The following is a 16,214-nucleotide window of genomic DNA, read 5'->3' as shown; positions in this document are numbered from 1 at the left end:
AACATATGAATGGAGTGACCTTGCTGGCGGATGTGGACCAAGGACAACAAGTTTCTTTTGAGCTATGGGAAATATAGAACATGATCCAGAAGAAAGTCTGGAAGACCAGGCAGTTTAAGCCTGATTGTGCCAAGCCCTGATGGCTTGATTTTTGACTGATCTGCAAAGTATACTGCTCCATCAACATTGTCAGTGAAATCTTCAAAAAAATCTTTTCTATGAGTCATGTGACAGGTTTCTCCTGAATCAAGCAACCAATCATTTTTCGAAGAAGCAAGTGAAGCATTAAACAAATCTTCATTTACTCCACTGTTGCATTGTGCCTCAATATATTGAGCGGATTCAGGTGCTTTACCTTTGTCTATATCATCAGTTTTACCTTTTTGCTGGTTTCTTTTTTGCTCAATTTTGTCCCATGGTAGCTTGCATGTAGAAGCATCATGTGATCCATTTCTTTTGCAGCGAATGCCGTGTAAGTTTGCCTTTTCTCCTTGAGAATGTCTACCCCCCTGCCTCTGAAATATCTTCCTCTTCCTCTTCGTCCACCTCTTCCTCTTGTAGAATCTTGAGTAGGATGCTTTTCTTTATGAGCAAGGCACACAGTCTCTTCAGAAGATTCAGGGCTGTCTTCTTTCCAAAGGCTTTCTCTCTTTCAGCAAACTTTTTCACAAGAGAGTCAAAGGTTATATCTTTAAGATTTCCATTTGCTTGCAAAGACTCAAGATAATTGGAGTAAGTAGGATAGAGTGCCTTGAGAAAAGCAATAAGAGGGATATCCAACTCAAACTTAGTGGAATTGATATCATGCATTATAGACTTTACTTCAGATGCAAGAGCAAGAGGATCATTATTTTTTAGTTCAAGAGTGAAGAGTTTAATCATAAGCTAAACAACTTCAAGTGCAGAATGTGAGTCATAGAGTTCTTTCAGCTTTTGTAAGGCTTCAAAGGCAGTTGAATATGACGAAATATGGTGACTCACCTCTTCATTTATAGATGCTGCGATTAATGCATAGGCTTTTCTATTCTTGTTTTCCCAAATGACGAGCTCTTTGTCTGAGGTGGGCTGTACTGGGTCTTTGTCTCCTTCTCCGACACACACTCCTTTCCACAACTCATTGAAGATGAGGGTGTGTTTTATCATTCAGGACCATTCAGGATAGTTCTCCTTGCCAGTGAGAACTATTCCTACCATGGAGATGATTGAATGCATTCTGTAAAAAATACTTCTGCTGATTGAAAAATACTTCTGCTGTTAATGTATAAAATTGTACTTTTCGTGGAAGAAAAAAATGGAGCTCTGGTGTAAAAATTGTAAACAAAGATTGCACTCTTATAGAACAAAGATATTACCGATTCTCATATGGTGGAGATGATACCACATAATGTACCAAATAATACAATGTTTTAAGAAAAAACACATATCGTTGCCTTCAACAAAACACATGTGGCTGCGTTAAAAATACACATGGCTGCCTTCAGGCAGTTGTTTTACCAATATCATTGGTAGCATCGTGAATTTATAAAGCTGACCCACGAGCCCGTAGCCACGTTCACCCATGGCGACGACAGTTTGACAACCCTTTCCTTCTCAAACGGATTCCATATCTTCCACGCAATGGACGGATTCCATATACTTCACGCAGTGGACGGATTCCATATCTTTGGAATAGAACGGGTCTTGATTCGCCAGAGAGCGCTTCCACTGCGCCACAACAGCTACAAAACTTTGGAATAGAACGGGTCTCGATTCGCCAGAGAGCGCTTCCGCTACGCCACAGCTAGCACCACGCTTCTGCTTTGCCACAGAAGGTATTTGCGTATTACAGTGTATGCATTCTGCAGACAACATGAGACCATCAACAATAGTTTGTGGACATACTTCCGCGTGAAAGTGAGGTGGGAGTCGTTGGTTCTGCTCGAAGGAACCTACAGCGAGCGGGAGATGCTGGGAATCCGCACTGACATAGTATGCAACAGGCGCAGTTACCAGGTCAGAGACGTTTATGTCAGAGACGTTTATGAATCAGTGAGAGAGCTGAACAGTCAGAGACGTTTATGAATCAGTGAGAGAGCTGAACAGTCAGACAGGACAGAGTAATCAGGTGAATGCAATTCATGCAATGGAGGCGCAGGTGCAATAACGCTCCTCTTTTTTTGTTTCTGAATCAGTCAGGCAGTGGGGCAGCTAATTTATGAAGAACCTGCTCAGCTATTTGGAGAGCAGGGAGTTACAAGGGACACAAAAGCTAAAAAGAGCTGGCTCTGATACCATGTCAGGCCAGGTGTAACTCCAGTTTGGCAGAAAACTGATTCGATTTATTTCATTAGGTAGCTATTGTTATATACAAAGAATGTGACTGCTCAGTTCATCTTCTGATGACTGTTCACATTCCAAATTCACCCAATCGCAGAGGATTAGGTGTCAACACCATCCTTCTGAAATTCGGCCTATTGAGGACTTCAGGACCCTAAGTTCAGTAGTCAATAACTTTTGATCTCGATGACCATTCCTGGACTTCCACATACAGTTGGAAAGATTTTTTAGAGAAATTTCAAGGGGAGAAGGCCCAACGTAGTCTTTTAGCCCATATGATACCTAAATGATAGTTGTAAATGCTCTGCCATTATTTTCACCTTGGCTCTTCTTCGTTTGCCTAGAACCTGCTCTTTAGAGGCATTTTGCAAGGTTCCACATACTATTGGAGAGATCTTTCATAGAACTAACCAACTGTGCCAAATCCAAGAATATCTAAGCCAATCACCTAAGGCATAAACCCCTCCAAATTCTTGGACTCCCAATCATCATAGTCATATTTTTATGGCTTCTCAAATAAGCCTGCTACTATGGTGATTTTCTACATAGTACTGCAACAACCATGGGAATCCTAACCACCATAGTCAACTTTTTATGGATTCTCTAATAAGCCTGCTACTATGGTGATTCTCTATAGAGTATCGCAGCAACTATAGGACCGCCCCTGAGCTTGAAAACTCAAGCACATCAAACTAGCCTAATTACCATCACAATTAGGCTAGGGAACATCAAAGCCAACCTCTGCTGCCACAAACATCCATGTTGTCTGGTTGACATCGATGCCAACATTCTTACCAATAGTTGGACAATTCTAACTTCCCAACAAATCTCCCAGCATGATCGCTGACATCAATTCCAATGCACTTGTAGCCACTAGCCATCCAGGCAATGCCAACTTTCCAACAATACCCCCCTTTGGCATTGATGGCAACACCTGCTACCTCATTACTTCTTTACTTTCATGGCCAATCCTCATGCTGCTTCCACACTTCTATTGCATGATCCACCAATGGCTTTCTCTCCTCTGCATGGACCATCACAACTTCTCCAATAATTCTATCCCCCTTTGACGTTAATGGAAAATGGATACAAATTGCCTCTTCTCCCCCATGCAATCATCAACAATCAATGACGGGGGTCTAGTTGCTGATGTGCATTATGCTTTGTAGACTTCTCTTCAAGGTTTGCTGCTCCATAAACTGGACATATGTGATATGCTCCCCCTGAAAATATACTGCCTTTGATTTGAATGCCTCAAGTTCTGAATCCCTCAGGTTGCTGGCTGAATACTTCTATTGCTAATGCATCTTTTGTATCAGTTGAAAGGAAAACTGATACCAATTAAAATACTCATGGTATTGTTGCTGATGAAAATACAAAATAATGATAATGCATTTTGTCTTGCTGATACCACTACTCCATGCTTTATGATCACTTCTCTTGAGAATTTTAAACACTTCTTCTCCTCGTGAGATCATACTAGTCCAAATATGGATTGCTTCCATTTCTTGAGTAATATTTCTTCTTGAAGATGATGATCATTGTATACTATTGCTTACTAAAGCATCTCCCCCTAAGCCAATGCTATTTGATCTCCTACATCCGCTTCCTTTCTTCTATGTGGGGACTGATCCTATGGACTTGATTTGACCGTGGGCTTCCTATCATTCCACACTTCTGCTGCAACTTACCTTCTTCTTTCCATAAGATAAGATATTGTTGTGTAGTCCCTATAAACCAAACTGGATACACTCTCTTCTTCTCTTTCAATGGTGATATATTCAAAATAATTTTTTTTATCATTGTAATAAACAAGGGGACTCAACCATACCTATAACAATCAGATGCACCTCTTTATATTTGCATTCAGCTTCTAGCATCTGACTCATTTGTCCTCCCTTAAGGCCATTCTCTTCTTTTACTGAAGAGAAATAGAGGATCTACTCCCCCTGAGCAGATCATCCTCCTTCTTCTTCGAAAATTTAAAAATCTGAGTCCTCATAGATGCTTTTCCTAATAGCTTCGTCTTTTCCTAGATTTGGGTCTTTTCTTGGTTGTGCATGGCTACAGGAATCTTCTCCTTTCGTTCCTCTTTCTTCACCCAAATTTTCCTTCTACCTTTCTGCCTCACAAAGGGGTCCACCACAAGGGTAAGAGGATCATTCTTCTAATTTCTTCCTCCTCTTTTCATCTTTCTCTTTTGACACAGAGAACTGAAGACAAACTTGTATTCCTTATCTCCATTATTTATTCTTGTCTTCAAATCCTAAGTTGTTACATTTGTATGCGTTGTTAGAGTCAGTCTAGTCAGCCCTCCGTCAGAGATCAAAGCTCTTTGTGCATTTCAATTTTAGGTGTCCCGCTTCATCCACTCAACTGCATTTCGCTAGGGACATGTCATGATCTGATGGAGAAAGTCATGCTACTCATTTTCCCTCATGTTTGGCCTCTACTAGTTCAGGTCTTGGCCAAAAATTAATCAAATTCATGATATTCAAGGTCTGGTCCTATTACAGGACAGAGTCATTTTTTATGGTTTGGATCTAGAAATTCATCAGTTTGGTCTCTAAAAACATGTCCAGAACAAGCCATGCAGGCCAGAGGGAGACCTTATACAGCTACGGTTCAGAAAGCTTCATCGTCACCTGAATAGACATCGACTCTTCTTCAAAACTCTGTTTTGAATAAAAGTCAAACAAGGTCAACTATGACAAAATTTTCCAAAAATTGACAGTTGACATTTTTAGATGCAGTCATGGATTTCAAAGCCAGAGGCCCGTCATACAGTCCTTGCAAAGAAGTGCCGAAAATTTCATTATTTGAGCCCAAATTTCGAAGAAAAATGAAAAGCCAGAGTTTTTAAAAGGTCAATAAAAAAAAAAGTGCAAAACAAAAACATTAGAAAGGGGGTTTTCAAGGAAGAAAAAATCAAACCAGTTTCTCTCAAGCCTATATATACATGTTTTGACCCAAAGCAGAGGTATTGTGCTGCTAAATGACTTGGAGAAGACATTTGCAAAGGTGTGAAGTTGATATGGTGAGCGTTTGAGTGAGTTGGGAGGCGATTTGGGAAGCGCGACGCACACAGGCAGGAGCGCGGTGCACTCACCGGGTGCGACGCACACGTAGCCAGCCCGCCGTTGAAAGATTACACGGGCACGACGCATACAAGGCACGTGGCGCACTGGGAATTGCGCGCAGCACACACAGTCTAGCAGCCCAAAACGGTGCCAAACCACTTCAAAACTTGGAAAAAGCGATCAAATTGAAAGGTAAGCCTTGTAACATCACCTGCTCATCAAGTTTTGTCAAGAATATGGTATTTGTGAAGAGGTTGAATGATATCCAAAGCACAATGGCCAACCATGAAAAATTCACCATGAAAAACAATGGATGGGGTTGCAAGTTTGCGATGATGCCACCAAGGTTTTGCTCCCTTCCCCTTGTCCCCTCACTCCTCATCATTTCCACCCCCATTCCACCTTGTCTCCTAAAGAAACCGCCCTCAAACCCTCTCCCCTGTTTTTCAAGCGAATTTGGGCGACCTTTACAGTGCGCGGCGCACACACATGGTGGTGCAGCGCACTCAGGGCACGTGACGCACTGGGATCCCGGCCACAGTGTTAACATTACATTGGCACGGCGCATACCCGACGCACGGCGCACTAGGCAAAGCGTGCGGCGCACAGGCCTGTGAGCCTAAGAAAGCACCGAATCGCCTAAATTTTTTTGGAATTGGCTCTTAAAATTGCAAAGGTGGCCCTAGATACCTTCACCACTGATCCTAAGCTCAAAGAAAAATATGATGTTAGTGACCATGAAATCAAAAGAAAACTTTTATTAAGCAAACACAAAAATGACACAAAAAGGGTAAAAAAGCTAGGGTTTTGCTACAGTAACTTGATGGTTAAATATGCTCCTACCCTACCTCTATCTGCTAAATTCCCCTGGAGAATTTTCCAATAATAGTTACCCTAGCTACATTGCAATCATATCCCTTTGTCCCCTTTACTCATATAGCTCAAGAGTTCCTTAACCCTACCCCATCAAAAACACACCCCAAACACTCCCAAATCCCTGATACATTTTCCCTTTAAACCCCTATTCCCCTTTTCATCATTCCCCTCCTAACACTCCCATGTTTTATTGTCCCCTTGGTAACAGATTTTCAGAGCATTCATCAGTGTCATTGAATTCAAAGGGCAGCACTAAACTCAGGGTACAAGCAGAAGTGATGGCATCAGAAAATTCATCAAATTATGAGGGGGATACACACAGTGACACAGCTTCAGGAGAACAAGCTCCCTGGAGACCTAGGAGTGGCAGACATGTCAGGGATGAACCAAACACCCTCACTGAGTTGCAGGCGTGCCCTCTCGCTATGTTTTGTTTCCAGCACTTAGCATGTTTCGAATTTTGTCAGAGGGTGGCAAATGTCAGAATTCATCATGAGTTGGCCCGTCTTTTTACAATTCACCTACATGGAGGTCAATCTGTCTTGGCAGGGGTCACTTTCACATTGACACCCGAAACCATATCAGTGGCAACATGCATACCAAATGTTGGAGAACAGTGGCACAAGAAGATGAAGGTGGAGAGGGAACTTTATGAGCCTTACATTAAGGCCAGTTGTTTGAGTCAGCTCACTAGAGTGTTCCCATTCAGATTTCTGAGAGATGAGTATGCTCCGCTCATGAAATACTTCAGTTGTGAGGGGAGGTTTTCTCACCTTTATTCCTATCACATCAGGTTGCTCATGCACTTTACCAGGGTGTGTATGATGAACCTCCCATTTTTCATCTGCAGGAACATAGAGAAAATGAAAAAGTTCATGCAGCACAAGACCCCTCGGCAGCAGCTCAACAGTGTATATCACTTCACTCTTATCTAGATTTTGGTGGATCATCAGTTGGGATTGCAGGGCATTGCTTGGGAGGACTTCATCTCCCATGACTTCTTCAGCGCTCCACAGGTAGTATCAGAGGCAAAGCATGAGATAGGTGGTCCTTCTCATCAGAATGAGCGCCATGAGACCACTGTGGTGCCATTTTCCATCACATATCAGAGAGGCTATCGGAAAGGCACCAGGCCTTTGTTTGCAGCAACAAAGCGAGTGTTATCTCCACCCGGGGTGGAAGGGGCCTCGCTTCCTACATCGGAAATACAGGTACAGGACAAGGGCAAGAAGCCCAAGCATGAGGAGGGGCCTTCAAGTGTGCCACCAGGTGAATGAGAGACCGAATTCATTCTCCTTCATGATGATGATGATACAGATACACGTCCGCAAAGTTCACAACTGAAAGAGATCTTCCAGGAGCAAGAGACAGAGATTCACTCCTTGTTAGTCAAGTTGGAGATGGCCAAATGGAACATCAAGTATTTGGAGTAGAGGAAAAAATAGCTGGAAGACTAGCATGTCATCATGGAGCTGCAGAACATCCATGAGGATCGCCTAACTACCCAGCAGAGGAGGATTGAATTCACTTCATTGGAGCAACAGGTTATTGATGATCGTGAGTCTGTTCTTGAGAGAGTTAACATGCACCTAGTGTTACAAGGAAAAGTGTCTACTCAGAACTGCTTATCCCACTAATGTGTGACAGCTGCCTTAGAAACAAACAGAGTAAAGCTACTTTCATTTTTCCTTTATGAATTATAGATAGAGAGGAACAAAAGGACCAACCTCTGTCTTGCGCTAATCTCCTGATTTGATTCGTCTCTTCCTTGATAGTCTTTCGCTACTTGCTCCCTTGCATGCCCAGCTTCACAAAGTACCTGTAAGATCACAGTAGCATAGCACTATACAAAGACATGGATCTATAATCATAAACAATCTAGGATCAGATGTAAATTGACCATACAAATGCAGCAAACATCAATGACACAAGAGTATGGAGGAAAACTTGAATAGCTTTTATTGATAAACAAGAAAGAGCCAAGAGGAGTTACAACTAGTTGTTTTGACCCAGCATCAACCTCTCAGCAAGGAAGCCCCTCTTCACCTCATACAAAACTTAGATCACCCAACAATCTGATGTTTGTCTCAAGAAATCAACAACAATTCCTTACATTATGCAAAATTCCAGCCTCCGGATCTCTGGGATGAGGGATCCATATATAGATATCTGTAAGGGGAATGAGTCAGCTTGTGATTTGATTAGTGTCTTCCCTCTGATAGTTCTTGCTTCCACTTGGAGATTGATTATCTCTTACTCATCCTTGGTCGAATTCAGAGAGGCAAGTGTCACAGGAGAAGTTTCTGGAAGCTTCCATAGCCTCTCCACCTCGCAGAATGACACTGCCATTTGTCATTTCTCGCCCATCGCACCCTACAGAAGGGATTTTTGAAATGCAACACACCCACATAGTGTATTTAGGTGAGATGCAACGCACTTGGCCAGTGGAGCAGCTGAAATGATCCTGTTTTGACCAATTCTGAGCAGTTTTTCATGGAGAACTTCTGGGAGAAGCTGTAATCAGTTGACCTTGTTCCTTTAGGGGTCAGAACAACACTTTTAGGGACTTAGGAGCCCTTGGTTTATGGACATTTCATGCTTGGGATTGCAGTGCCCAAAAATGCCTATAACAGTTGCCCCCTAAAGCATGAGGTCATTAATCCTTTGATGTCGGTGAAATGCTTTATTATGAGGATCCAAAGTTCTTTCAAGCTGGGAGGAGACCTGTAATAAGATACAATACAATACATTATCTTCATAATATTTTCATGATCTAGCTGAGGCGGGCATTCCCATGCTCAACTTTATAAATTCATTTTCATTTACATAGGACAAACAATCGTCTGAATGTAGACTGATGATTCTGATAGAGCCATCATCCCTTTGATTGGATGATTATCTGTGCAACAATGATGTACATTTGATGTCTTTATTTTCCCAAATATATATCACAGCCCGGATGGATGAAACTAGATCCGGGGTCTTCAATCTCGTTCGATCTTCACTCAAAAGTACAAGTCTATCCATGTGAGAGATGTTCTGGAGTCGAACATGGAGAGACATCGCCTGATTACTAGCCAATGATGTAAGCTGTTAACAGGCGCGAGAGGAATCACCGATAATGATAATGACCCTCAAGGTACTGTAGTACAATTCAAATGGTGTGAATAAAGGACTTGGCATCGAACACCACGCAAAATCTTTCGGTCGAAGGCCATTGATGTAAACCTGTCACCGGAAGTGAGAAACTTGCCATTGAGGCATGCAAGCTTCAAAGTACTGAATGGGGTGTTCCTAGACCAACTTCTCGGATAATGGGCTGATGTCGACAAGAAGTGATCTGTCACAAGAGGGCCTTAATGAATCCCACATCAATGACACGGAACAGAGCAAATGATTTTAATGGAGGTGAAAACGATTTGGTGATATAAGGTTCAGGGTGGCGGTCATGAAGGAATGGAGTATAAATGTATTGTAGTGGGTGAGACACAGGTGAATTCTCTAAATGAATTCTCTTGAACATATCCGCGACACTGACGTGATGGATTGGTAGAATTAACCCCAAATGTGGATGGTATGATGGGACCATGGTGATGTGACCGGTGAATGAAACAACCCAACCCGACTTGTATGTAGAGTGAAAGTGTCATGTTCAAGAGCGACTTGCTACCAACAAAGTTTTTTCAAGTTTTATTCCCAATCTTTCCCCAGTCATTGCTGACCAGTACCTCTTTATTTTTGTCAAGCTTGAGGAGGATAACATATGCTTGTTCTATAATTTTCCCTTCGGGCAAACCCATCGCTATGTTTTAACGAGCCTAGCGATAGTGAAACTTGTTCTCGTCTATAGACAAGTTTGTCGCTATTAAAATTTTAACGAGTTTAATGACAAAGATAACTCGGTCCTGTTCAATTTTAGAGAGTCTGAAAATGAACATAAAGGAAACTCCAAAATTCCTTTTTCGTCATCTAATCCCTTAAGTCCGAAAAAGTATAAAACAATACAGAAGGGATGAATTTTTGATACTTTTAACGAGCCGAACAAAACAAGCGCTCGATATTTTTGTGTAATAATCCCTCAGGTCCAAAAAGATTAAAATTTAGAGGAGGGATAGCACTTCTGGTCTCTTTAACGAGCTGGAGAGGCCAATGGCTCGGCAATATTTTCATATTTTACGAGTCAATTGAAAAGAGCTTAAAGGAGACTCGTCTTTTGAGGAACGAGTGATAAAATGGGTAGCTACTAATTCCAGGTAAGGCTTGGAATTTTCCAACCACGGCAGTGTTACAAGGATGGCTAGTGAGATCACTCTTTGCAGCTGTTCCTCAAAATGGGTAAACAATCAAATGGAGGTGAATGATTGGCCAATGCAAAAATGGAGGTGACGGTGCAAACACGACCAAGGCTTTAAAGGCTGAAGTATTACATTCACGATGGTTATTTACCGGAAATTGGTTCATTTTTTAATGAGCTTAAACTCTGGAGGAACATGTGCTCATTGCTTATGTTTATTTTTTAATGAGCATGAATTCCACGCTAAAACTGCTTGATTAAATGGTCTCGTTTTGATTTTACCATAAATGGCTTTGCTCTTTCAAAGATTGTACTGTATTTTCAATTGCTTCATCAAACTAGTTAGAAATGAACAATATATGCTTGAAAAATGAGTGAGAACACTAATATTTTACTTTGAACTGCGTAAAACGTAATGAAAAAGTGCTTTTACCTCTCATTTTACTATTTCATTTGAACTTTAGCTTGTTGGAGCTTTGGAGGTGCTTTCCCCTTTGATTTTCATTAGTTGATTTCGGGAGATTCTGTGGACGATTCTCAGCGCTGTCTGGACCAGGTAGGAGCTAAACTTGAGCTCTTTCATTTCATGCTTTCCATTTTGCATTCTGAGCTTGATTCCTGGTTTTTCTGAGCCTCTGGGGTTTGAAAAACTTGTTCTGCCTTCAGCGCACCCTCTGTGTATCGAAAGGTGCGTTGGATGTTGGCCTGTCTACTGGCCATCTGACATGCAACGCACCCAGAGCACTACTGTAGGTGCGATGGGCGCAAAGAAGGAATTTTATGCACAGTTTTTGATGGAAATTTTGCCTGTTTCTTACCAAAATCAGGATCTAACTCTTCTCTTGTTTGTTTTTTAGAGATCTTTGGAGTAAGATGACTATTACATGGCGAGAACGTGAGCATGAAGAAGAGGACATGCTTGCCCTACATGATCCGGTTACAGTAAACGCACTGCGGAACTGTGGCTTGCTGAAGTTTTTCCGCATTTCTAGCATGAGACAACAGATCAACTTACTGCAGTATTTGCTCGATGCTTGGGATCCTACCAACCAGGTGTTCCAGATCAGGGGCAAATCCATCCCCTTGACTGTAGTGGACATCTATTTCTTGACTGGCTTGTCGAGGCGGGGTGCCCCCATCTCTTTATCAGGTTCGGACCGAGGAGGTGAATCTGTGAGAGATTATATTTGTCGGTATTGTAGAGAGGGATCTCAGTCGAGTAAAGACAGAAAGATCATCATCCGTGATGTCACTGACAGGTCCCTCAGGACTATTCTGTTTACTTTTGGTAGGATGGCTGGTGGTGCGGCTCTTCATGTAGCCAATCGATCTTATATGCAGTATGCCTTGGAATGCCTCCAACCGAAGGTGTTCAACTGGTGCGACGTAGTACTTCTTGTGATGAAAGAACATTTGACCAAGTAAAGAGCGGGAGGTTGAAGAACTTTGGGTATGGTTCTATTTTGACCACTTTTGCCTTGGAAAAGATACCACTGATGCAGCCGCAGTATATTGCACTCGATTTACCTTCACCTACTGAACCGCGTATGCAGAGATGGGTTGACCATATGTCTAGGCATGCTGGTCAGTCTCAGATTTCATTTTCTGATACCTTCTTCAGGTGGTTTGATCATTAGGAGATGGTTTATTCTGAGTATCCATATGCTAGCATGGACTTCTGGGGTGATCCAGATTTAGTACTTCCAGATGGAGAATAGTGGGGTGCCATTGGTAAATTCTTTGACCATATTCTTGTTTATCGTTTTTCATTTATAATGTCCTTGTGCTTTATTCTGTCAAGACTTAATCAAACTCATGTGTTTATGTAGATGTTGGTCCCATTCGGCCAGTAGTATGCCTGAGAGTGCCAGCCGCTGCCCCAGCAGGAGAGGCTGTTGGAAGGGCTATCCTTCACGACCTCGATGTGGCCGAGACTCTTGCGGCATTACAGGAACGGGTTGAGGGCCTCACCCTTGGCATTCCAGATGTGAGGACTGATGAGCTGCCCTTGAGGTTGCAGCGGCATATTACTGGTGTGCCAAGACGATGGACTCGGCTCCTACGCATGATCGCACAGGCTGTGGCTTGCTATCACGAGCATCATTAGACTAGGGTGCCCCCTAGCATTTTGATTTTTTTTGGTCATTTGACCAATTTTGTCTTGGTTACAGAACATTATGTGTAAACCATAAATAGTTATATATATTTTTGATTTTCTGAGTTTTATTTTGGTTAAGTTACATGATCCAAATGCAAACATTGATGGCATGCTTCTTTTTATAAATGTTGCAAATGTCTATCTAACACATAATTTTCCAATGAGTCAGTTAATGTGTTTAAGTTTCTGGAAATATGTTGATATTGAATAAAATCAAATTGTCTTTCCAAAATCTTAACCCTTAGGAACATGCGATAAATAGCTGGATTTCGGAGAGAGTAGATACCAGTGAGTTGTAGTATGACGAGTTGTGAGTCTAGCCTGACAATCAGTTGGTGTATACCATGTGTGATGGCATCAGAGAGAAGTTCTATCAACGCGCTATATTCAGTGATGTTATTCGTTGATCGACCAATACATACCCCTCTGAAACTTACTAACTCGCTGCTTGGATCAAAAATGGCCCAGGCCGCGGAAGATAGGTTCCGCAAACTATGACTCTCTCCGTTGGCATATCCAACACATGACTCCAATAGGTTTGACATCTGCAATAAATGTAAAAAGTGGATTACTTGACCAAAATAAACACTTTAGCGAAAACAAAAACATAACAAAAGCATACAGGTTACCATACTGAATTATGCATAGTAATGCTTGAGGTACAACCCATTACGAGGTTGCGCCAGTGGAATTCCGTCATAATCCATTAACTCGTAGGCTCCTTTTGCTAACACTCGCTTAACAATATAGGGGCCCATCCATAAGGACTTAAATTTACCTGCTCCCAATTTATCGGATTCTTGGTCGTAAAGCAAGACCAAGTCACCTTCTGACACGGGGTTTGAAATTTTTGTCGAACTGCGCTTTGACTCATTTCTTATGGGCTTCGTTAGCCAAAGCGACGTCACAACGGGTTTCATCCAATTGGATTAGCTCCAAGAAACGAGCTTCTTCTTCTGAAGTTCCGGGGAGGAGATCAATTGCGAGTTTGAGGGACGAGATTTCACACTGGATTGGTAAGACTGCTTCCAAGCCATACACCAGTTGAAAAGGTGTAAACCCGGTTGCATTCCTTACCGATGTTCGTTAAGCCCACAAGGCTGAGTACAGGATTAGGTGCCACCTTCTTTTGTGAACTCCAATCATCCTTTGCAGCATGCGCTTCAGGACCTTATTTATTGCTTCAACTTGTCCGTTGGCTTGCGGGTAATATGGAGTAGAGCTGTCGTGAGACAACCCTAGTTTAGCAGCTAATTCGACCATCATGTGATTGCGAAAATGCGATCCATGATCTATGACTATAGCTTGTGGGATGCCAAATCTGGCGACTACATGATTGAAAAAGAAGAGGGCAACTGTTTCACCAGTATTATCTAATGTAGGCATCGCCTCGGCCCATTTGGTAAAATAGTCAACTACGACTATGATATACCCATGGCCCCCAGTCGAGGTGGGGTTACATGTCATGAAATTGATGCCCCATTTGGCGAATGGCCCGACAACAACTATTGGCTGTAGAGGTGCGAGTGGTCTTCTGGTTTTGCTATCGAAAATTTGACAAGCATGGCAACTTCTGACTGCGTTTATGCAATCTTTAAACATTGTTGGCCAGAAGTATCCTGCTCGTAAGATTTTTTGCGTTGTAGCATAACCGGATTGATGCCCCCCACACGCGCCTGAATGGAAATCATTCAGGACTTTTTCGATCTCCTCATGCGTGAGGCACCTTCTCAGAACTGTATCGATACCGCGATGGTAAAGTGTATCACCGATGATCATGTAGTCTTTTGCTTGGTATAGAATACGTTTTTGTTCGGACCGAGAGGTATTTGGCCTATAATTTTGGGTTTGGAGATAAATGATTATATCCCCATACCACTGATTGCTTGAAGATATCAGAAACAAACTTTCATCCATGATCGTTTCTTCGGATGTTTCATTGTTGGACGACAATGGGAGATCGCATAATAATTCTGCGAAAACCAGAGCTTTCTTTGACTTGGATTTTACAAATTCCAGATCAAACTCTTGTAGGATTGCTATCCATTTTGAATATTTGCCCCCCAGCAACTGTCGCGACAATATATAAGTCATGGGGTTGCAATCTGACAGAATGGTAGTTTTTCGAAAGAGGACATAGTGTCGAAATCTCTGTATCGCTTGAACAGCTGCGAGCGCTAGCTTTTCAACATAAGAATATTTTCTTTCTGTATCATTTAAGTTCTTGCTTAAATAATATATAGGATGTTCTTTTCCGTCGTCTTCTTGAACTAAAACCATTGCGATGGTCGTATCTGCTGTAGCCAGATACAAGTTAAAATATTTTTGATAATCAGGGGCGTACATTAATGATACTTTCATTAGGGATTCTTTTAAAGCATCAAAGGAAGCTTGCGCAACCTGGTCCCAGACAAAAGGTACTTCCTTTTTCAAAAGACGCGTATAACCTTTAGCAAGTTTGGTGTAATTTGGAATGAACCTCCTCAGAAAGTTTGCTTTCCCTTGGAGTTTCTGAATCTGAAGCAAATTTGAAGGTGGAGGCAAATTTATGATTGCCTGAACCTTACATGGGTCAAGACGAATCCCATCCTTTGAGACTACAAAGCCAAGTAAACGACCGGAACTGACGCAAAATACACATTTGTGTGGATTGAGTCGTATCTTCTAGTGTCGGCAACGTAGAAATATCGCTCTTAAATGCTGTGGATGATCAGTCCGCTTTCGCGAATGAGCCGGAAGGTCGTCGAGGTATGGTTGAATGATGTTTTTGATGTCATGGAAGGCATAATTCATTGCCCTCTGAAATTTTGCCCCTGTGTTCTTTAAACCAAAGGGTAATTTTCGATATGCGAATGTGCCCCACGAACAAATAAATGCAGTCTTTGACTGGTTCTGTGGGCGGATATTTATTTGATTATACCCAGAGAATCCATCCATAAATGAAAATATTTCGCATCCGGCGCATTCATCAATTATCTGGTCGATGAAGGGTGTAGGGTAGTTGTCTTTTGGACAAGCTTGATTTACATCCCTATAATCGATGCACACTCTAATTGTTCCTTGTTTTTTCATAACAGGGACAATATTCGATACCCAATCGGTCAGAGGAACCGGGTAAATGAAACTAGCATGGAGAAGTTTCTCAACTTCTGCTTTAATGGCAGCGGCGTTCTTGGGGTGCACCTGCCATAGCCGTTGTCGTAGTGGTTTGACATCTGGATACATCTTAATTTCGTGTTCAATGATACTCGAGTCAATGCCTGGCATTTCATTATATGACCAAGCAAAGACATCTCTGAATTCGCAAAAAAGAGCGTTATATATTTCCAGTTCTGAAGGAGAACAACATTTGCCAACATAAATATTCTCTACAACATCTTTTTTGGTCGAGATATTTATGGCGATAGTCTCTTCAATGTTGGACAAGTTTCGCTCGGAATCCACCGTGTTTACAGTATTTGATAGAAAATAAAAAACTGAAGGATGATAA

At 41.9% G+C, this 16,214-nt stretch overlaps 1 protein-coding gene across 1 annotated transcript in view; it reads right to left on the bottom strand.

The window, feature by feature from the left end:
- Positions 1-1,590: 1,590 nt before the first annotated feature.
- The window catches only part of LOC149153115 (uncharacterized), a 75,337-nt gene continuing 60,713 nt past the window's right edge, over positions 1,591-16,214 (bottom strand). The window contains exon 3 of the mRNA XM_089443706.1: positions 1,591-1,838. Coding sequence (XP_089299832.1) covers positions 1,591-1,838 — 248 coding nt within the window. The remainder of the gene's footprint in view (positions 1,839-16,214) is intronic.

The sequence above is a fragment of the Pinus tabuliformis genome, chromosome 9 (assembly GCF_031772625.1).
Source record: "Pinus tabuliformis cultivar Carrire ecotype Pingquan chromosome 9, CPIR1, whole genome shotgun sequence".
In the NCBI taxonomy this organism is placed as follows: Eukaryota; Viridiplantae; Streptophyta; class Pinopsida; order Pinales; family Pinaceae; genus Pinus; species Pinus tabuliformis.
Note: the sequence above shows the minus strand (reverse complement) of the source record. Positions and strands in the feature narration are given on the sequence as shown.